The sequence below is a fragment of the Lepidochelys olivacea genome, assembly GCF_965140295.1.
Source record: "Lepidochelys olivacea isolate rLepOli2 genome assembly, chromosome: 6".
NCBI classification, from domain to species: Eukaryota; Metazoa; Chordata; order Testudines; family Cheloniidae; genus Lepidochelys; species Lepidochelys olivacea.
This window is the reverse complement of record NC_140416.1, coordinates 112276682-112303040: the sequence shown is the minus strand read 5'-3', so window position 1 is coordinate 112303040 and position 26359 is coordinate 112276682. Positions and strand designations below refer to the sequence as shown.

The window sequence follows — 26359 nt, the reverse complement described above, 5'->3', positions numbered from 1 at the left end:
TAAATGCCAACTTCACCTTCTTCTCTCTCCACTGTGTAATAGCAGAGCTAATTTTGATTCCATTAGGAGTCTGGTTACAGATTGCAGAGCTGAATTCATTTTGGGCTAATGGTGCACCAGCACTGGGCCTACCCTACTATGAGCTGAAATCACTGAGTACTGTGTTAAGTAGTAGGGGGCCTGAAGATACATTGGTGAGCGACTCGCAGGACGGCTACCGGAGAGAAGTAGATGGCAGAGTGGTTTGCAGGATGGCTACTGGGGAGGAACAGCTGGTGGAGAGGAGTGGCTGGCGGTGAAGGCTGCAGCAGAAACCCACGGAGAGGCGGGGCAGTCGGCTGTCGGAGCATGTAAGGTGCCCTTTTACTTCTCCCCATTTCCACACAGGCTGGGGGGGTTAAAGCTCTGCAGATGAACTTTTGAACTCTGGACTCACCAAGGACAGAGACCAAGACTTTGGGGTTGTTGGACTCTGTGCTTGCGAGAGGGGAAGTATTGCCTCTTAGAGGCGCCCCAGGGGGGTTGTATATATTTGTCCCAGGTCACTGGGTGGGGACTCGAGCCGGTTTTGCATTGTTATTGGAATGGAACCCCTAGATACTGAACCCTGCCCTTGTTGCTGCCAACTCTGACGGGCAGAAGGGTTACATGTAAAACCCGGGAAAAATTTTTGGTAAAAACCGACAACCAAGGGCTTTCCATATGGGCTGATACATGCATGAGAGGAAGGCTTCCCCAGAGATAAATGGTGGGGCCTGACACAGTCCAAAGGCACCAGCCAATGTTCATTTGTGACTGGTGGGAGAGTCGTCATTCTCACATACCTCTCCTCCCCACAGTGTGACCATAATTTTAGACTCATGGCCCACTGTAAAAGGCAGTGGCAGTGCAAAGGGAATCTACCCCATTTTCCCCTATCAGGGCACCAACCCCTGTTCTGGAGGGTCAAGCAGTTTCAGTGAGTGAGAGCAGTTTAATCTCTGGAAGCCATGCATGGCACAGCAATCCATGAAGATAACCCAGGCACCTGAAATTCAAGGGGGTTTGGGGACACTGACACGGAAACTCAGATTTTCCTGTCCCCTAGGCATGTTGTTTCTGCACTGAGCACACTAGGATTATCAGGCACTACTGCCCTGGGCTGGATTCAGAACACTGGCATAGTGGTACAAGATTCTGTATCCCTCAAAGTGGTCAGTTCCCCCTGCACCTTTCTTGTTGAAACTACATTTTCCTATGGAAATATTGATAATCTTTCCTTTTTTCTATACTGCCGAATAGATTTAGGTTGGCTGTTCTCATTTACTCTATTACTAGCATTTTTTTGAACACTGATATACTTCCAGGCGCAATCCTTGGTGTCGGTAATGCAGAAATTTCCTGCTGCAGGTGTTTCAATTAGTGTCCTCTATTTTAGTAATAATAAAGCCTGAGGCTTTCAAAATACAGGTGCCCAGATTAGTCTCCTAAATCCATATTTAGCCATCTAAATGAGTAATTTGTTCTTCAAAAGTGCCAAGTGCCCACTTGCTGTAGGCAATGGAACTAACGAGGAGCAAGGTGCTGCGTAGCATAAGTAAAGGCAACAGAATCAAAGGCTTTGTGCATAGCCATAAATTAACTCATTCTTCCTGTTGAACTTGCCATTTGATTTACTCCATAGAGAGGCTGCACTCTTGGTGGTTACTTCCTGGAGTTGGTTCCTCACACTCGATAAGCTAGTCAATGCTAGTGCAGTCAGCTTCACAGCACCTTAATGTTCCTCCAAGAAAGAACATCAAGAAGGACAGAAATAAGATTGACTTCTGACAGCAAGGCAAGTGATTAGTTTTATTTAAAGGGATTTGTGTTTTGTTTTTGTTTCCAATTCTCCACGCTTTATATTTAAATGTAGCCAGCCACGCGTCAGCCCACATGTGCTAATGCTAGACAGGCTCTTTTTACATAAGGCTGCAAAGTAGAACTCCTCTGTAAAATCTAGTTTGACAGGTACTAAGACCACAAAAAGTGGTCAGTACTATGTTAATTAGAGATCCTAGCAATTGATGGGGGTGCTTATGATCTCTTTTCTTAAGAATAACATACTCTTTACTGTAGGAAACGTATTTCTTCATTGAAAAGAACACACCTCTATGAGAATGAAAGCATGAATGATGATTAATAGTACATGGGATAAAAATACTGCCTGGTTCTGGGTTGGCTGTGGGACTCGGTTTAAGCTTCAGTGCAGAGACTTTAAATCTGATGAAATCATAGTTGAACACAAGAAGGCAGGTTCTGTCAGCTGAAGCCACGCTGCCTGAATAATCTTGAGAACAGATTTCCACGCCAAACCGTCTCCCTTCTCAATGTGCTGGAGTAGTATTTTATAAGCAAAACAACGTTTCACTGGCAGCACAGTAGCTACTGACTTGGCACCTAGGTTTCTCCTCTGTTCCCATCTTTATCTCATTGCAATGTTGCCAACCTCAAACATTTGAAAAGTAGGAGGCAGCCCCAGAAAACCGGGAGACTGGCTTAAGAATCATGAAGTGGGGGGGGGGGTGTTTGGTTTGGTTTGGTTTGGTTTTTTTTTAAATGCGTTTTGCCTTCATTTTATTTGCCTTCTGGTTTTTAAGTATTTAGGACACAGGTCCTATTTTAAAGCTTTTCCCTTCAACCAGGAGGGTTCTGAACTTATTTTTCCTTTTAAATGAAAACTGAGATTCTTGTGCAATTGCTTAATTTAGCAGCTGGGACTTAAAGAATAACACCAAATATTGCGAGTCTCATGATAAAAGTGTGAGTTGCGAACGCATTGGGCAGAATTAATCCATTTATGCCACTCTCCTCTTCGTTTTTTCATATTTAAAAACCCTGGTTGTGGTGGCAAGGGCTTCTGATATCCGAGAGGAACTCTTCTTTGCCTGTCAGAATGCAATGGAGTGCAACACCATTTCCCCCATAACAAGAAGTCAAATTGAATGCAGCAGCTTTCTGAATTTCACTTCTCATACTCTTGTCCTCTTCAGGTGTGGCTGTTGTTTTTTTGCTTTATACAGCTCCCTGCTGTTTCCTTTCCCAGCTGTGTTTACAGCCTGCTACTGGAGCCACTCTGGGTGGTAGCTAGCGAACACTTCCCTTTAGATTTAGACCTAGATTTGCTGCTGTGCCCAATATCACCATGGTGCAGCTGAGGGTGGGTCAGAAACATGGGAGGCAGGTGAACTCCTGCTTCAGGGAGGCTAGCTCCCTGGCCCTGACCCTCCACCCCAGCCCACTGCCTGCCTGCCAGAACCCCAATTGCCCTCCCCCGTGACCAGAGGAGTCCCATGCCAACTGGTCCAACCTGCAGGCTGGCCTGAGCACCAGCCTGTGTCGCCCCTGGCAGCTCCAGCCCTGGCTGCCGGCCCAAGCCCCGAGCTCCAGGCCACTGGCTGAAGCTGAGACCCCACTGGCTTCAGGGGAGAGGCGGAGCAAGGGCAGGGCACCAGGGCAGAGCATGAGCGGGACCATGACCTGGGTTATGGGAGGCATAGCCTCCCCTGGCCTTCAATACCCACCGCTCATGGTCATAAAAAACCTGGTTGTATCTCTGCACATCTAGGGCTAGTTTTCTTCTAACCCAGCCCCTGATGTGATTTATATAGTATCCTCAGGCTGCTCTAAATTATGCCAATGTGCTGTGGTACCTAGGGGCCAATACACTAGCAAGGGATTACTGGAAATCAGCTGCACTCCAGCCAGGTTCCTTTCTCTTAGCCTAGCCCGCTATGCTGGACCCTTCAAGAAGAAATGTTGGAAGAGGTAGTTGGAAATTCCCCCAATACTGGGGAAGTCCTCAGATGGACAGATCTGCCTGCTTTATGGCTCCTTTGTGTCAATCTGCTGACCCAAAGAATCTGGCCCGGAGACTGTCACTGCTTTGACATTTCCAGCCCTGCTGACTCAAGTTTGTTTCTAAACTCAGGGATTTGGAGCAGATGTATGTTGACTGCATTGCCAGTGCAAACTTAGGGGCAAATTTGGGGATTGGTCCTGCTTTGAGCAGGGGGTTAGACTAGATGACCTCCTGAGGTCCCTTCCAACCCTGATATTCTATGAAATATCACTGATTTTTTTTTTAATGTTGACACAATACATGATGAGATCTTTGTCCCAGCCTTCTGTGTAAATACCCCCGACCTCGATTTCAGCAAATGTAATGGACGAAATATAAACTCACAGAATCAAGCACAACTGTCCAAATATTAGGATATTTCATTCCATGAACAGGCATGATCTTTCCAAAGGATGGAGGACTGAAAAGAGTGTCGTTGCCTTTATAGTGGCCCTCTATGGAGGAGGAGAAGAAGAAGAACATTGTGATCTTGGTATCGGCAAGGGAAGGGTTCATTGGAAATCACTGGTAGTTGGGATTTGAAATTACTAGCTTTATTGTAAAAAGAAAAGGAGTGCTAGTGGCACCTTAAAGACTAACCAATTTATTTGAGCATGAGCTTTCGTGAGCTGCAGCTCACTTCATCGGATGCATACAGTGGAAAATACAGTGAGGAGATTTATATACACACAGAACATGAAAAAATGTGTGTTATCATACACACTGTAAGTGCCTAAAGGCTCCAGTCATGAATCAGGGCCCCATAGTATTCAGCACTGTACAAATAAGTAACACAAAGACTCAGTGCCGGGTTTACAATGGCTCCAGTGGCTCCATGGAGCTGGGCCCATGCTCAGAAGGGGCCCCGACCTGCTCCGCTTGTACTGTGCCCGGAGACCACACTGGCTTCACCCACCCACCACTTGCTCCTCTCGGCCTGCTCCCCCAGCTCCTCTTCGCCCCCTGCCTCCTGGCTCCTCTCAGCCCCCGGCCAGACCCCAGTGCACCTCCAGCTCCGGGCAGTCTCTGCTTCCCTCCACCTGTGGGGCCCCGCCTGTCTCCCCGGGGCTGAGCCGCCTGGGACTGGTGCAGAAGCCTGGTCTGTCTCAGCCAGAGGTGTGTGTGTGGGTGGGGGGGGGGGCGGGAACAGTGTCGAGGGCTGGCTGGGTCCCTCCAGGCAAATGTATCTTGAGGGACCCTGGCCGGGGCAGGTCCTGGCCTGGCTGATCGTGCCACTCCCAAGGGGACAGAGTGATTCCTGGCCCTGGGACCAGCCCTGGCTGTGCTGCCAGACACAGTCACCTCCCAGCAGGGCTGGTGAGTACGGCCGGGAGGCAGGGCTTTCAGGAGTGGGTCTGTGGGGAGTATGGGGGTGTGCTGGGCTGTGAAGGGGCGGGGAGGATCTGTGTGTGCAGTTTCACATTTTCAGAGCAATATTCATTACCTAGCACCCCCATACCCATCATGACTGCTTTGTAGGAGCAGGGCCTCAGTGCTTGACCTGATGACCTCTGATAGGTCTTTCAGAGATGCTAGATGTTTGGCTGATGGAACACCACATGTTGAGTTCTTTGCTAGACTTTGTGGTCCAAGAATGAGCTGAGGAGGTGATACCTAGAATTTTGCTATCAAGTCCTGCTTGATAGATTTACAGACGCCTTATCTGCAGGAAATTATTAGCATATTCTCTACTGTCAAGACTCTCATTAGAGGTACATGAGAACTTTAAGAAGGCATCTAAGCATGAAAGCCTGCAAATTTCTTTGCACCTAAGGAGGGTGTGGTTCAATAGTATGATGTTGTCAAACCGTAGGAGCCTATGTTTGGCACAGTATGTTAGGTTTTCCTCACTTTTGCTACTTTGACCCATTCAGATGCTTTGCTTTCCTTAACCCATTAACTTCCCTGGTTTCAAACTTCAGTCTGCAGCCAAGGATGACACTGCAGGGACTCCTGGTTACTTTCCTGACTGCAAAGTCTCTCTCCTCATGTTGCAACGTATTCTCTAGACTAGTGGTTTTCAAACTATTGTACTGGTGACCCCTTTCACATAGGAAGCCTCTGAGTGCGACCCCCCCCTTAGAAATTAAAAACACTTACCTATTTAGCACCATTATGAATGCTGGAGGCAAAGCGGGGTTTGGGGTGGAGACTGACAGCTCGCGACTCCCCATGTAATAACCTCACGACCCCCAGTTTGGGAACCTCTGCTTTTGACAACCTTTTAGGCACAAACAATCAGATTAGCCCCTGCTTTCCCACAGCCAGAAAATTGCCAAGTCCTCTGATGCTTTTTATGAGCTCTCGAAGAAGGACACTGTATTGCCAACTACAATGGTATAAAATGATGTTAGACAAATCATGATTTTTAAAAAATGATTGTGGGGTTTTTATCTGTCTTGATTTTTGACATCCCCTCCCTGGCTACCCCCAGTGTGTAACAATTATGTTGTCAACTCTTCTACAGTTATCAAGGTGATTTTGGTCCCCAGTGTAGGAGGTCTCATCCCTACGTTTGCTTGTCCCCCTGCCCAGCAATGAATTCTGCTCCAACTCCTACATCAATCCTGTCCCCTAGCCCCACATCAGCTCTGTCCCCATATCCATTCTGTCTTCCCCTCCCCCCAGCCTCATTTCTGCTCCTCCAGGGGGTCTTCACCCCCATTCCAGGAAAGATGGTGCAGGGAGGGGACAGAAGCAGAGGAACTGTCCCCTTGCTCTATAGAAGGGGGAGGGAGCAGAGACAATCTGAGATGCTCACCGCTTTCTGTCTCCTCGCTCCCCTCCTGTGGGAATAGTGTTGGCTCCTGATGAGAGGGAGAGAGAGATCTGCCTGCTTCCTGCAGCAGCCCAGATTGGCTGCTCTTCCCCAGGAGTGGGGCACGTGGGAAAGGCAGCCAGTCGAGGGGGCTTCCCCCAGGCAGGGCTGAAATCCGCTATTGGGCTGGAACCAGGATTCAGAAAAGGCACAGAATGCAAGTGACTCTGCTTTGCTAGCATCACTGTCATTATTCCAGACAGAACACAGGAATTCAGGAATTGCTATATTGCATCAGCCCACTCATCTGTCTAGTTAGATGACCTGTCTCTGATGCTGGTTGGTACCAGCTGCTTTAGAAAAAGATGCAAGAAACCTCAAAGGGGAAACTACCCCTCTCCGTCTTGAGCTAGTTTGGCTTTTGCCTTGAAGCCTGAGGATTTAAATCCTTTCCAAATGTTTGGTGGTGGGTTTTTATCCTAACCACTGTAGCAGTGGATGTTTTATGTGCCATATAAATATCCCAAATTCGCTGTTCCCAATGGCAGCCTTTCACATGTAGGGATGATTAGGAAGCAGGAATAAATAAAATACATCCCTCTTAACCATATGCAGTGTTGTGGTAGCCATGCTGGTCCCCGGATATTGGAGAGGCAAGGCGGGTGAAGTGATACCTTTTATTGGACCAACTTTTGTGGTCCCAATCAGCTACCCCCTAAGGTCGCCACCTTTGTTAACAGAAGTTGGATCAGTAAAAGCTATCACCTCTCCCACCTTGTCTCTCTAATATCCTGGGACCAACCCGGCTACCACAGCACTGCATACAGCAATGGAAGATATCAAATTTTGCCATCTGAACTGTCCACTTCCCAACATGAAGCAAAACTTAGCAGCGACCTCTGCTAAAACAGAAATAGGTCCACGAAAGGATATTAGCTCTCCCGCCCTGTCTCTCCCCTTAACTCTTATACAGATTTGAGTCCGCTCACGGTACTGAGCTCAGGCTGTGTCTACTCTTGGAGCGGGGGAGGGGTGATTCCCAGCTCACGCTAGCTCTCATCAAGCTAGCGTGCTAAAAGTAATAGGGTAGCCATGGTACCATGGCAAGCAGCGGCACAGGCTATCCGCCCCAAGTATGTACACACAGGATCCAGGCAGTTTGTACTCAACCAGGGGGCTAGCCCATGTTGCTGCTCGCTGTTGCCTGTGCCACCCGAACTAAACTACTAGCTTTCTTGTGCTAGCTCAAAGGGAGCTGGGAATCAGCCCCCTAGCTCCAAGTGTAGATGTATCTTTACCGTGTCTTTTTTTCTCTTCTCTCCTTCCTCCTCGCCAAATGAGTCCATCCAAAGACTTTCAGGTCAGTACCTTGTTCCACTGTGGTGCGCCCTCCTAACTCTTCCGGTAGCGTACAGTGCCTGCAGCTTCTTTTGCTTTTCGTAACAGGATCTATTTTTGTAACCCACTCCCTTTTCCTCTACAGATCAAAACAGTTGTCTCACATGAGAGAGGTTTGGAAATCTAATGAATGACAGCTACAAATAAAATAGATCATCTTTTTAAACCATTTCCCTCTGGGTTTAGGTTCTCTTTCTTAATCAGATGTGAGCTGATGCAAAATGCTTGTGGCAGTGAATAAGTTGTGAAATACTGGTGGCAAGTTCACAGATGGTCGGCTGAGAGACGGCCGCTCTCAGTTAAGTCAATCAGAGCTGTGGTTGCTCAACCTCTCAAAATGAAACCATGAACCTCTTCTCTGTTCTTTGTAAAAAGCAACATTTCAAAATGAGAGTCTCAGAGTCTCAGTATGAACTCGAGTGAAATCAATTGTGAAGTACTTGGAGTACCATATCTGAGGTATCACCCTCACCCTACACCGGCACAAAGCTGTGAATGCTGATTACTGAATCTGATCTATGAATTAAATCCAGAATGCTCTGCACAGTCCCAAGGACTCCCTATAAGGACCAAGGTCCCAGAACATGGACACACTTTATTTTGAGCACATGGAATAGGATTACTCAACTGCCTGAGCTTAAGCACATTCTTAAATGCTCTGTTGAATCATGGCCAAGGTGAGCATCTCAGCAAGTCTCACCAAAAGGGTAGGAACCTATGTGTGCTCCTCTGGTTTGAGTGGTATGCAGTAGACCCAAGGGAATAGAGAAGTGCAGCTACATTCACCGGAAGCTGCTGAAGCACTGTCAAGCAGACAGGCTACTGCTGTAGTGGCCCATCTATGGCTAAAGGGAATCTCCTGAGAAACAGCAATGATTACCTCACCAAAGACGATTTTAGACGCTTAGCCAGGCTTCCAGTGCTTCTGAGGTTCACGCATCACTGCCAGAAATTTCAAATGAAAAGACGGGGAGGAAGCTGCTAGATGCCATGTAAACAACTGATCTTATGTAACAGCTCACTTTTCTATCGCTGGATCTTGAAGCGCCTTCAAGTAACACCTTCACATCACGGCTCACCTGTAACCCTTATAAATGCGTCACAATGCTGATGGGCAGTCAAACTGCCTCTCTGGTCTGCACTACAGTGTGGCTCTCCACTGGCTGTTTTGTACTTGTTCCGTATGCAGAATGCTCACTGAGAGAACCAAGTGAAAAATTCATAGTCAATCATTTAGTCAACACGTGTAGGCTTTTCTTAGCTGCAGGAGTTATCCCAGAGCTGCTGCTGACTTTCTTGAATTTATTCATTATTCTGAATTATTTGTCAAATGCTTCTATAAAAAACAATGTAAGGAGAGTGGTCACTTTGGATAAGCTATTACCAGCAGGAAAGTGAGTTTGTGTGTGTGGGGGGGGGGGGTGTGAGAAAACCTGGATTTGTGCTGGAAATGGCCCACCTTGATTATCATACACATTGTAAGGAGAGTGATCACTTTAGATAAGCTATTACCAGCAGGAGAGTGGGGTGGGAGGAGGTATTTTTTCATGCTTTTTGTGTGTATATAATAAGATCTTCTACACTTTCCACAGCATGCATCTGATGAAGTGAGCTGTAGCTCACGAAAGCTTATGCTCAAATAAATTGGTTAGTCTCTAAGGTGCCACAAGTACTCCTTTTCTTTTTATAAAAAACTCTGGTGCTCCATCTTGTTTACAGCTTATGTGAGTATTTTGAAATCTGAGCTGTCTAGTTCATTTTGAGTGGTTACGTAGGTTGCATGCATCTGATGAAGTGAGCTGTAGCTCGCAAAAGCTTATGCTCAAATAAATTTGTTAGTCTCTAAGGTGCCACAAGTCCTCCTGTTCTTTTTGTGGATACAGATTAACATGACTGCTACTCTGAAAACTAGATCACATGGTATGTTTTTGTTTTCCTGATTGGATGGGCATCACTCTTAGGAACATGATTCTGATGCAAGTACTCATGTTTACAAGTTTAAAGCTCACTGCCTCTGAAAAATCTCTACCATTTATTCAAAATTCAACCATTTGCATTAACACTGCTGCTGATAAACTTGCTCATTAGACTATTCGCAGGAAGTAAATATGAAAAAAGTGCAAACACAACTCAAATAGGTCATTTTTTTTTATTTGAAAGAATAGTCTAGGAACATTTTTTTGAGATATTTGCCTACTCTACTCAGTGATATAAACGTGAGTGCTGGATATGGCACAAGTGCAGAATAATAATTGTATTTACATAGTGACAGGAGAAGATTGCTTGTGGGAAACAATTTCCCCTTCAGACTTGACTATAAGGTTCTGAAACATGGCCACCTTAGACCCATTTGGTGACACACCACTAGTGCTTTGAAAGGCTTATTTCTAAAGGTACACTGTTTGTGAAAAGAATGTCCAGGGTGGACCCAAACTGCAAAATGACATCCAAGATCATGGCCCAGAACCATAAGGGTATTTAGGCTCCATTGAATGCCTTTGAGGATCTGGGCCTGTCTCTCCAGAAGAGGCTTTTAATGGCTCGTTTTTCTTAGCCTGCTTCTATACCAGCGCCAACAACTGTCCTTTCTTACCACCTTAGATTTTCTCGTGGACATCTGACAGTCGTTTAAGGAGAACGTTTATTGACATCCGCCTTTTTGTTTCAACATTATGCCCAAGGCCAAAAAATAAGCACATCACTCTCTGCAGAGACCTCAATAGACTCAAAGAAATAGTACCCATCTCATTCCTGGGCCCAGCCACAACATTCCCAAAACAGCTGGGCGGTACGGGGAGGAGCCAGGGCAGTGATTCTCCCTCAATGGCTGACCGAGGAGGGGAAGAGAGCAGCTCACCCCTTCTTAGGAAAGTCAGGCTGCTCCAGGGGCCATTGAGGAACAATGATTCCTGATGGTCTCATAGAGAATGGATGACTCTGCACTGACCTCTACTGAAGGCTTACCTAGCCCTGATTGTTGCCTTATGGCTTATTTTCAGCAATATCTTGTCCATCAGATCAATAGGGCACCATCTACTGTAACCACTTCCTTCCGGCTTCTACCTTGCTGCTGATTTCTCTGCTACACTGCAGGTACTCTTGGGCAGAAATGCATCCTTTCAGTGACTAGCAGCAGGTGCACGTAGGCAGTGCAGAAAGGTGACATTAAATAAACAACAGTTACTTCAACAAATGTGCAAAAAAAAATGCTGTTTTTTGCATTGTTCTAACTTTAAAACGGTCAAACGGGCAATGACTAGATTAGTGACCACTGTGAGTATGCGATACACTGGTTTCTCCTGCTAGCTTGTCCCATGCTTTGTAGTTTATGCATCGGCTACATAGAATCATAGAATCATAGAATATCAGGGTTGGAAGGGACCCCAGAAGGTCATCTAGTCCAACCCCCTGCTCAAAGCAGGACCAATTCCCAGTTAAATCATCCCAGCCAGGGCTTTGTCAAGCCTGACCTTAAAAACCTCTAAGGAAGGAGATTCTACCACCTCCCTAGGTAACGCATTCCAGTGTTTCACCACCCTCTTAGTGAAAAAGTTTTTCCTAATATCCAATCTAAACCTCCCCCACTGCAACTTGAGACCATTACTCCTCGTTCTGTCATCTGCTACCATTGAGAACAGTCTAGAGCCATCCTCTTTGGAACCCCCTTTCAGGTAGTTGAAAGCAGCTATCAAATCCCCCCTCATTCTTCTCTTCTGCAGGCTAAACAATCCCAGCTCCCTCAGCCTCTCCTCATAACTCATGTGTTCCAGTCCCCTAATCATTTTTGTTGCCCTTCGCTGGACTCTCTCCAATTTATCCACATCCTTCTTGAAGTGTGGGGCCCAAAACTGGACACAGTACTCCAGATGAGGCCTCACCAATGTCGAATAGAGGGGAACGATCACGTCCCTCGATCTGCTCGCTATGCCCCTACTTATACATCCCAAAATGCCATTGGCCTTCTTGGCAACAAGGGCACACTGCTGACTCATATCCAGCTTCTCGTCCACTGTCACCCCTAGGTCCTTTTCTGCAGAACTGCTGCCTAGCCATTCGGTCCCTAGTCTGTAGCTGTGCATTGGGTTCTTCCGTCCTAAGTGCAGGACCCTGCACTTATCCTTATTGAACCTCATCAGATTCCTTTTGGCCCAATCTTCCAATTGGTCTAGGTCCTTCTGTATCCTATCCCTCCCCTCCAGCGTATCTACCACTCCTCCCAGTTTAGTATCATCCGCAAATTTGCTGAGAGTGCAATCCACACCATCCTCCAGATCATTTATGAAGATATTGAATAAAACCGGCCCCAGGACCGACCCTTGGGGCACTCCACTTGATACCGGCTGCCAACTAGACATGGAGCCATTGATCACTACCCGTTGAGCCCGACAATTTAGCCAGCTTTCTACCCACCTTATAGTGCATTCATCCAGCCCATACTTCCTTAACTTGCTGACAAGAATACTATGGGAGACCGTGTCAAAAGCTTTGCTAAAGTCAAGAAACAATACATCCACTGCTTTCCCTTCATCCACAGAACCAGTAATCTCATCATAAAAGGCGATTAGATTAGTCAGGCATGACCTTCCCTTGGTGAATCCATGCTGGCTGTTCCTGATCACTTTCCTCTCATGCAAGTGCTTCAGGATTGATTCTTTGAGGACCTGCTCCATGATTTTTCCAGGGACTGAGGTGAGGCTGACTGGCCTGTAGTTCCCAGGATCTTCCTTCTTCCCTTTTTTAAAGATTGGCACTACATTAGCCTTTTTCCAGTCATCCGGGACTTCCCCGGTTCGCCACGAGTTTTCAAAGATAATGGCCAGTGGCTCTGCAATCACAGCCGCCAATTCCTTCAGCACTCTCGGATGCAACTCGTCCGGCCCCATGGACTTGTGCACGTCCAGCTTTTCTAAATAGTCCCTAACCGCCTCTATCTCCACAGAGGGCTGGCCATCTCTTCCGCATTTTGTGATGCCCAGCGCAGCAGTCTGGGAGCTGACCTTGTTAGTGAAAACAGAGGCAAAAAAAGCATTGAGTACATTAGCTTTTTCCACATCCTCTGTCACTAGGTTGCCTCCCTCATTCAGTAAGGGGCCCACACATTCCTTGGCTTTCTTCTTGTTGCCAACATACCTGAAGAAACCCTTCTTGTTACTCTTGACATCTCTGGCTAGCTGCAGCTCCAGGTGCGATTTGGCCCTCCTGATAACATTCCTACATGCCCGAGCAATATTTTTATACTCTTCCCTGGTCATATGTCCAACCTTCCACTTCTTGTAAGCTTCTTTTTTATGTTTAAGATCCGCTAGGATTTCACCATTAAGCCAAGTTGGTCGCCTGCCATATTTACTATTCTTTCGACTCATCGGGATGGTTTGTCCCTGTAACCTCAACAGGGATTCCTTGAAATACAGCCAGCTCTCCTGGACTCCTTTCCCCTTCAAGTTAGTCCCCCAGGGGATCCTGGCCATCCGTTCCCTGAGGGAGTCAAAGTCTGCTTTCCTGAAGTCCAGGGTCCGTATCCTGCTGCTTACCTTTGTTCCCTGCGTCAGGATCCTGAACTCAACCAACTCATGGTCACTGCCTCCCAGATTCCCATCCACTTTTGCTTCCCCCACTAATTCTACCCGGTTTGTGAGCAGCAGGTCAAGAAAAGCACCCCCCCTAGTTGGCTCCTCTAGCACTTGCGCCAGGAAATTGTCCCCTACGCTTTCCAAAAACTTCCTGGATTGTCTATGCACCGCTGTATTGCTCTCCCAGCAGATATCAGGAAAATTAAAGTCACCCATGAGAATCAGGGCATGCGATCTAGTAGCTTCCGTGAGCTGCCGGAAGAAAGCCTCATCCACCTCATCCCCCTGGTCCGGTGGTCTATAGCAGACTCCCACCACTACATCACTCTTGTTGCACACACTTCTAAACTTAATCCAGAGACACTCAGGTTTTTCTGCAGTTTCGTACCGGAGCTCTGAGCAGTCATACTGCTCCCTTACATACAGTGCTACTCCCCCACCTTTTCTGCCCTGCCTGTCCTTCCTGAACAGTTTATAACCATCCATGACAGTACTCCAGTCATATGAGTTATCCCACCAAGTCTCTGTTATTCCGATCACGTCATAGTTCCTTGACATCACCAGGACCTCCAGTTCTCCCTGCTTGTTTCCAAGGCTTTGTGCATTTGTATATAAGCACTTGAGATAACCTGTTGATCGCCCCTCATTGCCAGTATGAGGCAGGAGCCCTCCCCTCACAGACATTCCTGCCTGTGCTTCCTCCCGGTATCCCGCTTTCCCACTTACCTCAGGGCTTTGGTCTCCTTCCCCCGGTGAACCTAGTTTAAAGCCCTCCTCACTAGGTTAGCCAGCCTGCTGGCAAAGATGCTCTTCCCTCTCTTCGTAAGATGGAGCCCGTCTCTACCCAGCACTCCTCCTTCATGGAACACCATCCCATGGTCAAAGAAACCAAAGCCTTCTCTCCGACACCATCTGCGTAGCCATTCGTTGACTTCCACGATTCGACGCTCCCTACCTAGGCCTTTTCCTTCCACGGGGAGGATGGACGAGAACACCACTTGCGCCTCCAACTCCTTTATTCTTCTTCCTAGAGCCACATAGTCCGCAGTGATCCGCTCAAGGTCATTCTTGGCAGTATCATTGGTGCCCACGTGGAGAAGCAGGAAGGGGTAGCGATCCGAGGACTTGATGAGTCTCGGCAGTCTCTCCTTCACATCACGAATCTTAGCCCCTGGCAAGCAGCAGACTTCTCGGTTTTCCCGGTCAGGGCGGCAGATAGATGACTCAGTCCCCCGGAGGAGAGAGTCCCCGACCACCACCACCCGCCTTCTCCTCTTGGGGGTGGTGGTCGTGGAACCCCCAACCTCAGGACAGCGCATCTCATGCCTTCCAACCAGCGGAGTCTCCTTCTGCTTTCTCGCCCCAGACATATCATCTGGTCCACTCTCCGCAACGATACCTGTGGAGAGAACATGAAAGCGGTTAGTTACCTGTGTCTGTGTTACTGGAACCCGGACATTCCGCTTACCTCTTCTGGAGGTCACATGTTGCCAAGCTTCTTCACTGGTCTCTTGGCTCCTCTGTGCAACCTGCTCTATATCTGTAGAGCTTTGTGCCCCTAGAAGCCTATCCTGAGTTTCGTCCAGGAAATCCTCAGTTTCCCGTATGCAACGCAGGGTTGTTATCTGTTGCTCCAGACCTTCAATCTTCTCTTCCAATATGGAGACCAGCTTGCACTTTGTACAGACAAAGTCGCTTCTGTCCTGTGGAAGAAAGACAAACATGGCACATCCAGTGCAGGTCACAACAGCTGAACCCCCCCCTTCCATATCACCTTCCTACTATGAGCTTCCTCAGAGCAGTTTGCAAGACGTAAGCCTCACTGGGCTCCCTCCAGGCGAACTCCCAGGCAAACTCCTGCTGTGTGCTGCTCTGCTGTCCCCGCTGCTCAGCTGGTTCTCCGCCGCTCAGCTGGTTCGCGAAGCTCTGGCTATTTTTAAACAGCCAGGCTTCCCTGTCGCAAAAAAACCATGTTGTCTTGGATTATGAGCTCTCTAGGACAGAACTGGTTTTGTTGTGTTTGTACAGTGCCTGGCACACCAGGACCTGCTACTTTATTGTGGTCATTGTGTGCTGCCATACTAACAATAATAGACTCTTTTCTTTTTTATAAAAAGAAAAGGAGTACTTGTGGCACCTTAGAGACTCACCAATTTATTTGAGCATAAGCTTTCGTGAGCTTATCACTACAAAAGGTTTTCTCTCCCCCCACTCCACTCTTCTGCTGGTAATAGCTTATCTAAAGTGATCACTCTTCTTACAATGTGTATGATAATCAAGGTGGGCCATTACCAGCAGGAGAGTGGGGTGGGGGGAGAGAAAACCTTTTGTAGTGATAAACACCCATTTTTTCATGGTCTGTGTGTATAAAAACATCTCCTGTATTTTCCACAATATTCATCCAATGAAGTGAGCTGTAGCTCACGAAAGCTCACGCTCAAATAAATTGGTGAGTCTCTAAGGTGCCACAAGTCCTCCTTTTCTTTTTGCGAATACAGACTAACACGGCTGTTACTCTGAAACCTCTTTTTTTATAAGTTTATCATACAGCATTTGTTCTGAGGTTGAGACCTTCTATGTCAACTTTCAGGCAAGTGTATGTTTGGGACTTGGTCATAAATCACTAGCAATGCCACAGTCATAAATTAAACCTAAATAATTAAACATAAAGTTTACCTGGGCATGAAGAATTCAGCACCTAGGAAACTCCAGCTAGTACAGAATGCTGCAGCCCATCTCCTTAGCTACACGGGCTACCACAAGCACATCACACCTCTCCGACGCTCTCTGCATTGGCTTCCCAAAGAATTTTAAATCGAAGTCATGATCTCGGTCCTTATCTTCAAGGCGATCCATGGCCTGGGACCAGGTATCTAAAAGACCACCTAAAGCTTGGGGATAAAGACCATGGTCAACAACTCTTCTCCTCGTGCACAGTGGAGCTCTCTAGAATAAGGGTAAAGCTCATCTGAGCAGGAGACAGGGCTTTCCCGGAGGCACTCCCAGACTGTGCAGTGTACTCCCCCAGGAACTAAGGCCCATCACTAACCTCACCACCTTTCGCTCCAAGTGCAAGGCACATTTCTTTGACCTGCCTCCTTTAATATAAATATATAGCCACAGTTTTAAAAATATACCCTGAAACCCTACCAAAACAAGACCCTCCACGGCGCACATCTCACCCCCCAGGGAGAGGGGGAGAGAACAAATAACACCTGACAGATGTCAGTCACATTGTGCTTAACGCACTACTGGAAGGTTCTCAGATATTATGCTGATTAGCACAATATAAGAACCTATATAGAACAGTTTTGACAGCCTCAAAACAGTTGCTTAGTTGTCGGTAGATTCCCTCACAGAAATCACCATTGCTTCATTGTCGAGTCATTCTGATGCTTGATGTTCAAAAAAAAAAAAAAAGAAAAGGAGTACTTGTGGCACCTTAGAGACTAACCAATTTATTTGAGCATAAGCTTTCGTGCGCTACAGCTCACTTCATCGGATGCATAAAGTTTTTTTTTCCACTTTATGCATCTGATGAAGTGAGCTGTAGCTCACGAAAGCTTATGCTCAAATAAATTGGTTAGTCTCTAAGGTGCCACAAGTCCTCCTTTTCTTTTTGTGGATACAGACTAACACGGCTGTTACTCTGAAACCTGTCAAAAAAAAAAAAGGAATTTTAAATCCCCCTTGAGCGTATCTGGATCAACACACTGGGAACAGGAAGGTTCCATTCTCCAGCAAAGAAACATGAGGCATTGTGGCTCCTGCTAGGGGCAGAGGTTAATCAACCTGATTAATGTAGTGGCCCCTGGCTCCTAATACCTATTCTGTGGGGCATGGTGTGCAACAAAAGGAGATGCAGAGAACTCAGCCAGCTCAGTTAGTTTGTTTCCTTTGCACAGAGCTGATTCTTTAATTCCTCTACAAACACACAGCCAGATTCTGATCCCCGCGCTCCCACTAAGTAGCACCTTACCCCTCCACCAGTGCCAGGATTACTCTAGGAGCAAGGCATTTAGGAGTGAGGGTGTCAGAAACTGGCACACAAGTTCCTTCCTGTACTTTGCCCACTCATTTGTCATGACTGGAAATTCGTCTTCACTCAGACACTCCTGACAGCAAGCAAACCTCTGCTTGTGGTGAGCAACGCAGAGCTATATATATATACACACACAGACTTACATTCCTGTAAAACCTCTATTACTATTTATATAGTGCTATAGATGCATGTAGAGCTTTGCTACCCCAAGTAGCTTACCACCTAAGGGCCTAATCTATCCAGAGTGCTTCTACGGGTCCCATTACCATTGTATCAGAGTCCTTGTAATGTATTTATCCTCACCACATCCCGTAAGGTAGGGCAGTGCTGTTATCCCCCTTTTATGGCTGTGGCACAGAGAGACTAAATGACTTGCCCGTGGTCACACACGAAGTCTGTGGCAGAGCAAGGAATTGCACTCTGGGCTCTCAAGTCCCAGACTAGCTCCCTAACCACTGGACCACCCATAGTCTATGGCAGCATTTACACACATAGCCCAGTGAAGTAAACTTCTTTGTGTGTGTAAGTGTTTACAGGGTCAGGAGCCAGATGCAACACAGTAGATGGGAGGTGACCTAACAATGCCAGCTCATAAGGGAAGCTTGTGTTACTTCTGCAACTTGTCCACATACTTTTTTTAAAAATGCTCATTTGCTTTTATCTCAGCTTTTAAAAATGTTGCAAAAGTGGGGTGGATTCTGCCCTCTTAGACATCATTCCAGTGGCATATAGGGGCCACAAAGGAGCCACTGTAGAACTTACCTCCCGCACATGAGTAGTGTAGCGATGTGCTGCTTCCCTTCTCAGGCCCCAGTGTAGTTGGTGGGGGCACGCTTGTAGTGCCTGACATGATGGGGGGATTCTGGGCTGTGGAGTAGTCAATAGGCAGCCTGGGGAAGGCTGCCATAGTTAGCCCAGCCCCTGAGGCTGCTCTAACTTATCCTGAAGGATGCTTCAGCCACCTTTGCTCTCTTGGGCTGTGCTTTCTGTGCTACAGCTCTCTCTGGAGACATAGCACAGAATCGAGCCCCGTGCCTGGAGTGGAGGTCAGACTACTCCACATTTGCCTGGTTTAAGTGTAATTTCAAGCTCATAGCAGGTACTTTGGAAGAGGGCTTAAGATTCACGAACCTTTTGAGTGAATGCGCCGCAGTTCTGAGCGGATCTGGTTGTTCTATGATATTGCTTTGAAACTATGTGACATTAATCAAACAAAATCAAGTGACACTCAGTAGCTGTGGTTGTGTTTTGCTTTGAGATTTTGGCTCAGTTTGAACCTGAGTCTTGGGACGTGACTGCATGTGGATTAGCATCAAACACCATGAGAACCTACTGAGCAACACCATAGCCCTTCGCACTCGCCTGATTATGAGTGACGATTGTTAAACCTTCCCAAAACAATGACACTGCAACAACAGCCTTTGCTTTTGTTTGTATGAATTAAAAAAAAATCCATGGAGAAAAAACCTATAGGCCAGATTGTGCCTGATCCTTATAGTGGTGTAGAGTCAGAGAAAACCCAGGAGTAAAGGGAACCTGCCCAAACCAATTGTGCATCCCACAGAAAGGCCAGGATAGAGCTGTTTAAAAAGAAAACAAAATAGTTCAAAAAATGAGCATTTTACTGGGTTGGGTTGGGTGGGGTGGCGGGGGGGTAATAATTTTTGTTAAATTTTGACTGTTTTCAAACCTCTCAGCATTTTCTCTAGAGATCCTGATGAAGATTTTTGTCAGTCCTTTCCATTGGTTTCTTTTCTCCTCATCATAATTTTATGAAAAAATGTAGTGAAAAATTTTAAAAAATGATCGCCTCTTAGAGCCAGGCAAAACAACAGTCCCTGCATGAGGGGAGTGCAGGGGCTTCTCTGTGCCTAAACCCTAGGGGTGCAGGATGCCCCAAAGGGGCAAGGGAATGGCAGGGAGGAGATGGGGCCCTGTTCCTGACAAGCCCTTGTGCACTGAGCTGCAGAGCAAGCCAGCTGAGTAGGGGGCAGTTAGCTGCAAGCTGTAAAGGAGCAGAGCAGTAAGTATGCTACCTGTACATGCCCAGGAGCTCCAGGTGGCCAAATCTAACTGCACTTTGAATCCTCTCCACATCCCCTTACACTGGGCTGTGTCTAGGTAGACAGATGGAATGCTATAGGCCAGCCTTTCCCTCACTCACCTGGGCCAGGGTGGTTAACACTGATGACGTGCCCCATGTCTAGTTTTTGTCATTAGTGGCCCCACGGGGGTGCTTAGCCCTCCTGTTCAGAGTACTTGGCTTTTCTTCCTTTCCTTGGCCTCCGCTTCCGACATTTGTTTACGTTCTTCTCTTTGTTCTCGGGTCTTTAACTTATTTATAAAAGCGAGGGCCATTTGCACTGTGACTTCCTGTTGTTTCCAAGAAGTGTCAGACAGGTGCTACTCACGTTCTGATGAAGAGCCTGACTAGCTCCCTTACTCGCCTGAAGTGCTACCTCACTTCACTGAAATGATTGGCTTCTCCAGGTGAGTAGCTGGGAACGGAGGGTAGAATCCAAGCTCTAAGTGAGAGCAACAACAGTGCATTAAAGGGCAGCAGTATCTGTAATGGGTCAAATTCTGATCCCCTCCTGGTGAGTCACACCTTCTCTATGAGTACCGCTGTTGACTCCATTGAGCAAGGGGACCACAGGCTGGCCCTACATGATGGCTACTTTCAGGAATCTGCCTCTGCGGTCCCCACTAGCACCTGGAGTTTTGCTTGTGCCTTTGCTCTTCAGTTTGATGGGGAGCATTTGATGCTCTCAGTCTATGGAAAGGGGGATGCTGAGTGTGTCGATTTTCTGCATTCATCGTGGTGGTGGCTTTGGGACTGAGCAGTGGCTTTGTTTTATTAAAGAGGCAACGTGGTTTAGGGCCAGCTTATGATGCCCTCCCACAGTGAGATATGCTAGGCTGTGCTGAAGTCAGTGAGATTTCTTGTGGAGGATTGTGCTCTTCCCCAGGAGTGAGGGAACCAGAATCTGGGTCCCAGCGAACAAGGCACAAGGCTGGCAGGTAGAAGATCTGGGCTTTACCCCATCTCAGACACGAGCTTCCAGTGCAACTTGGGGCACTTCACCTCCCTGTGCCTTATTTTTCCCTCTCTGATACTTACCTGCCTCAGTGGGATGTTATGAGAGTTAATTAGTTAGGATCAAGTTCTGCTTGGCACATTGTGGGGATGGCAAGGACTGGGCAGAAGGAACCTCCCCTCCCCTTGCATAGGTCACATAAAGGCCAAACTATAATGATGCTGCCTTTGGTGGGACACTACTGAGAGTATCTATTCAGGACAAATTGCTTTTTTGCACCGACAAACAGCTATTTCCCACCAGGTTAGAGTCCCCCTCCCCCTGGTCATAGCATAATGGGTTAAACACAGAGTAATATAGCATACCAACATTGCTATAAACTGGACTTTCAAGATGATACAGTTTCTGCTGTTCTTCCATTGCTTTTTTGACTTGGAGCTTAAGTCTGGCAGTTTCTTGTTGCTTCTGGCGAACCCTCTCCTCAGCAGCCAGCCGTTCCACGTGCCTTCTATGAGCTCTTTCCTCTCTCTCAGAAGCTTCTCTTTCCAATTCAGCCACTCTTTCTTTAGCTTCTCTCTGTCTTTCAGCAGCTTCCTTCTATCTTTCAGTTGCTGCTTCTTCCAGCCTTCTTCCAAGGCTTGCTTCTCTCTCATTCGAATTTCTGCCAGTTTTAGTTCCAATTTCAGGCTCTCTCTCAGGGCTTGCAGTTTCATTGCTTCTGCTGATGCTTTCTGGCTCATGATCACTGATCTTTAACCAACACAACTCTCAATACCAAAATTCCAATTTGGATAGCGTGGGGTTCTGATCCAAAGCTTAATTGACCTGGTTCTGTGGATCCTAACATGACTACGCCACTGTAACAAAGCTGCATGTGGCGGGACACTACTGAGAGTATCAATTCAGGACAAATTGCTTAGAGCAGGGCAGTTACAGCCCAAAGCTGGAGCTCCTTTACTATTAAGGCACGCCGAACCAGCCAAACAGAGAGGACTTCGATTTTACCCCACTGGCTAACCAGAAGTCATACAAGCAATTACCTGAGATATTCCAGTTCCCTTGTATCACCACTAGTACCACTCCTTATGGGGATGAATGGTTATGAAAACCAATGCCCCAGTAAAAGAAAAAAGGACCAAGCCCCAGACCTAGGTCAATATACTAGTCAGATCTTACCCACAAATCACGCTGTCGCCAATCCTTTAGAATCTAAATCTAAAGGTTTATTCATAAAAAGAAATATAGATGAGAGCTAAACTTTGTTAAAGGAATCAATGACATACAGTAATGGCAAAGTTCTTGGTTCAGGCTTGTAGCAGTGATGGAATAAGCTGCAGGCTCCAATCAAGGCTCTGGAGTACATCCACAGCTTGGATGGGTTATTCAGTCCTTTGTTCAGAGCTTCAGTGTAGCAAAGTTCCTCCAGAGGTAAGAAGCAGGATTGAAGACAAAGTGGAGGGGTTTCTAGGGCCTTTTATATTCTCTGCCATGTGGAAGGACACCTTTGTTCTTACTGTGGAAAATCACGGCAGCAAGTGGAGTTTGGAGTCACCTGGACTAAGCATGACTTAGTTCTTTTCAGATAGAGCAGCCATTGCTCATGTGCTGCCTTGAATGTTCCCAGGGAGGCTCCTCATATGTGGATTGGAGCCTCCAAAGGTCCATTGTCAGTTAAGTGTTTCTTGATTAGGCACTTAATCTGAAGATTCCTTTCTCAAGAAGCTGACTAAATGCTTCACTAATGCTACTTAGAATCAAACACATTGAGATACAAGTACATAGACAATATTCATAACTTCAAATACAAAAATGATACACACAGACAGCATAATCATAACCAGCAAATCATAACCTTTTCATAGACACCTTACTTGACCTCCTTCATGCAAGATTTGGTGCCACTATAGGACCTTGGTTGCAACAACGATCTATATGGTCACAGTGTGTATTAATAATGTCACGCAATAGACTGCTAATCCGCTTGTCTCTCTGAACGTGGACCATCAAAGAGATACGGGGTGGGTGGGGAAGTGGTGGAGCTATGGCTCTTCCCCCTTACATACCAGCTTCTAGAGTGGGCCTGGCATGCTGGAGGAAGCTGGCTGCATCCCATCACAGGTCTAGAAGTGGGTGCGGTACTCGTGCACACCCACGAGCTCCAAGGCACAGTCTCTCATGTGATAGTGCAGCTCCTCACCATGCCCAATGTGCAACGGAGCCCTTAAAGTTTGTGAAGTGTTTGGAGCACCTCCAATGGAGAGAAGCGTTCCTATTCCTTATTGAACTAAAACGGTCCAGGTTGTACTATGCACAGTGAACACCACGCTTCAGGGATTTTTTTAAAATAATGTGGCTAATTGAGAAACAGTGTGAAAATTAATCCTGTGTTATACATAACTGGGAAAATGACTGGTGCTCAGTGTGGCCCTGTGTTGGCAATCAGTCCCCTAAACCTCCTGCTTTCTCTGACGCTTCTTCCTCCATAGGACATGGGTACCATTTTTTTCCCATATCTCCCTACCAAAGCACTGGGACAGCAGGCAGCAACCGAAAAGCTTAAAGAGGTTGTTAACCTACAGATCCCCTAGGGTTTGAAATCAGAAGTCGGGTGTATAGGCAAAGAGTTGAGGGGGGGAGAAAGGGGGGAGTCTGTTAAGCATTTGGCACTACTCATGCTGCCTGTGGTAGATCTGTGGGAAGTGGGGAAAGAAACCTGATCACAAAAACAGGCAATTAGAAAAAGGCAGAATCTCATTTATGTCACAGATCTCTGATTTATGTACTAGGTCAGTCACAAAAGAGTAGTTCTCCGGTGGGCCCTGTGGAAAGAGAGTGTAAACTCACTTAGACTGTAAGCTCTTTGGGGCTGGGCCCGTCCATTTGTTCTGTGTTTGTACAGCGCCAACACAATGCGGTCCCTGGTCTACGATTGAGGCTCCTAGGCACCCCTGCAATACAAACAGTAAGAAGTCACAAACTCAATGTGCCTGAACCTCCATTTAGTTACACCAGTTTTGACTTCAGTGGAGTAGCTCTGGTTTAAAACCACCTGCAACATGGCAGCCTCCACAAACTCCCTATGGGCTAGCTTGTGCAACTGTCCTGGTGAGCACCCACTCACATAAGCAGTGCCAGTGAAATCAAGGTGAGGAAGGGCTGCACAATCTAGCCCTGTGTTATCAGACCATTACCTTTACTGTCACATTTTTAACAGTCTTTTACGGCTGCTAACTTTGCATCGTGTCTTTTGATTCACAGGAACACAAATCGGGAAAAGCTATCCTGGGGTTTCTGCACACCGCTGTGTCCCCATAATGAATGAATCCAAGCTGGAATGCCCATCAATGCCCTATGAGGACAGCAGGATACTGCTGGTTGTGTGCTACAGTATTGTTTTTGCCTTAGGTTTTCCAGCAAATTGCTTTACTACATGGCTAACATTTGTACAGATCCGAAGAAAGAACGTTCTTGCCATCTACATTTTTGGCTTATCACTGTGCGAGCTGATGTACTTGAGTACCCTGCCCCTCTGGACTACCTATGTACAAAACAAACACAAATGGGAGATGGGGTCAGTGGTTTGCAAGCTAACAGGATATATCTTTTTCTGCAACATATATATCAGCATTCTGCTCTTGTGTTGCATTTCTATTGATCGCTATGTAGCAGTGGTGTATGCTTTGGAATCCAAGGGAGTGAGGCATCAGAGAACTGCAATCTTCATCACATCCATTCTCTTTTCTGCGGTTTTAGTAATCCACTGCCCAGTATTTATTTTACCAGATGGCGAGCAGACTTCAAACCGTACAACCTGCTTTGAGACTTTACCACTCAACTTACAATTGGCTTATTTCAACCTTGCCAGGTTCCTAGCTGGATTTGCCATTCCTTGCACAATCCTCATTTTCACAAACTACAAAATTTTCCAAAGTACCGAAACAAGCAGCAGCTTGGGCAAACGCCAAAAAGCCAAAGTGAAGTACTTGGCTATGGCCATCATCACCATTTTTCTGATCTGCTTTGCTCCCTACCATTTGGTGCTCCTGATAAGATCCATAAACTTTCTTTTGCATCAGAACGGCTCATGTGCATTTGAACTTCGCATATATTCTACTTCTGCTGCCTTTCTGTGCTTATCCACTGCTAACAGCGTTGCTGATCCAATCATCTATGTCTTGGCTAGTGAACATGTTAGAAAAGATTTCTACGAGAGTATGACAAAATGGAGATATCAGTCATCCATCAATGCCAGCCTCAAGTTGAAAAATTCAAAAGAATCACAGGAAGTAGCACAGACATTGGAAAATCAAAATTTACCATAATCGCCACACTTTGAAAGGAACCGTAGAGATGTCAACCATCAACAGTGTCTTAATGAGGGTTCTGCTAGCAGTGTTTAAGGTGCCCCCCAAAAGAGATGGTGGTCACGTGTTTGGGGCATCACAACATGGGGATATTGACCCAACATTTTGATGTGGCTTTGTCACAATGCATGGCCCCAGCACTAAGTTCCTGGAGGCTATGTCGGAGGAGTGTGAATGCCTATCAGACGAGGGATCTGATGTCTGCCTCCCAACTTACTTAAACCACAGCCCGCCAGTATTTTCATTCTAAACCATGCTTTGCAAGGAGCAGCTACAGTCAATTGACTGGTTTCCTTCAAGTCAAACTAAAACTTGACAAATTTGTTCTCGGGCTCAATCTTTTTCTCGTACACTTTCATCTTCGAAGGGGACTCTGTGGGGTCTAATAGAGATGGAACATCCCAGGGTTTGCATGCATACATTCAGTAGTATTTGGGGTTAAACACTGGAAATGGTAGACCCAAATTAAAGCCCTGTAAATATTTCTAATAAGCTTTAGACATTTGGTTTTAATTTACCTGACATCCTCAGCGGAAGGCAGAAATCAAGAAGAGTTCCTTGCGTTCAGAGTTACCATAAGTGACCAGCTTAGAGCATACAGACAAAACCCCTGCATCAAGCTATTGTACAGGTCTGGAATTCATGGAATCATCTATTTCAAATGTTTGATTCTTTGTTCAAATCTTGTACTGTACTTGATAAATCTTGCAAGACATTGTAGCATCTAGTACATTTATGACTATTTTTTATGATTCCTCTACAGTTTGAACTTGAACCTTATATCTGAAGGGTTTGGCTTGCCATCAATCCCTTGCAAATAGAACTGCAGGGTCTAATTTGGGAGCTGATCCTTCAGTATTAGTGTTTGGTCCAGATCCTAGCAGATAAGAGTCCACAGCACAGTTGGCTGCCTTATTAACAGCAAGGTATTGAGACGCAGAGGCTGATCTACCTTCTGGCACTAGTTAAGAGCTCCCCAGGACATGATAGCGGTATACGGGTGAGACAGTGCTGAGAAACTTTCATTACTGCTGGCTACACTGTACCTGCAAATAAATGGAGATATGTAGTGTCCAGTGCCTTCGACCCGGCATATCTCATAAGGACAAATTAAAAACAAACAAAAAACTAAAACAAGTAATTGTCAGATGGCAGCACACGGTCTGCAATAAGATCTCATGCCTTTCAGACTCCTACAGTCCATACGTAAAGTGGGCAAAAGATTACATGAAATCTTATCTTGAAACATTCTTGGTATTTCTTTATTTAAATTAGACTTTCAATGTTCTTCTAAAATACAGTAATGTCATTGTAATTTATTTGTACTGTT

At 46.4% G+C, this 26359-nt stretch overlaps 1 protein-coding gene across 1 annotated transcript; it reads left to right on the top strand.

The window, feature by feature from the left end:
* Window positions 1-94: 94 nt before the first annotated feature.
* On the top strand, window positions 95-26359 carry GPR132 (G protein-coupled receptor 132). Its single transcript, XM_084631403.1, has 3 exons — window positions 95-350; window positions 1664-1816; window positions 23924-26359. The coding sequence occupies exon 3, from the start codon at window positions 23980-23982 to the stop codon at window positions 24985-24987; it is 1008 nt and encodes a 335-aa protein (XP_084487529.1). The 5' UTR covers window positions 95-350; window positions 1664-1816; window positions 23924-23979; the 3' UTR covers window positions 24988-26359.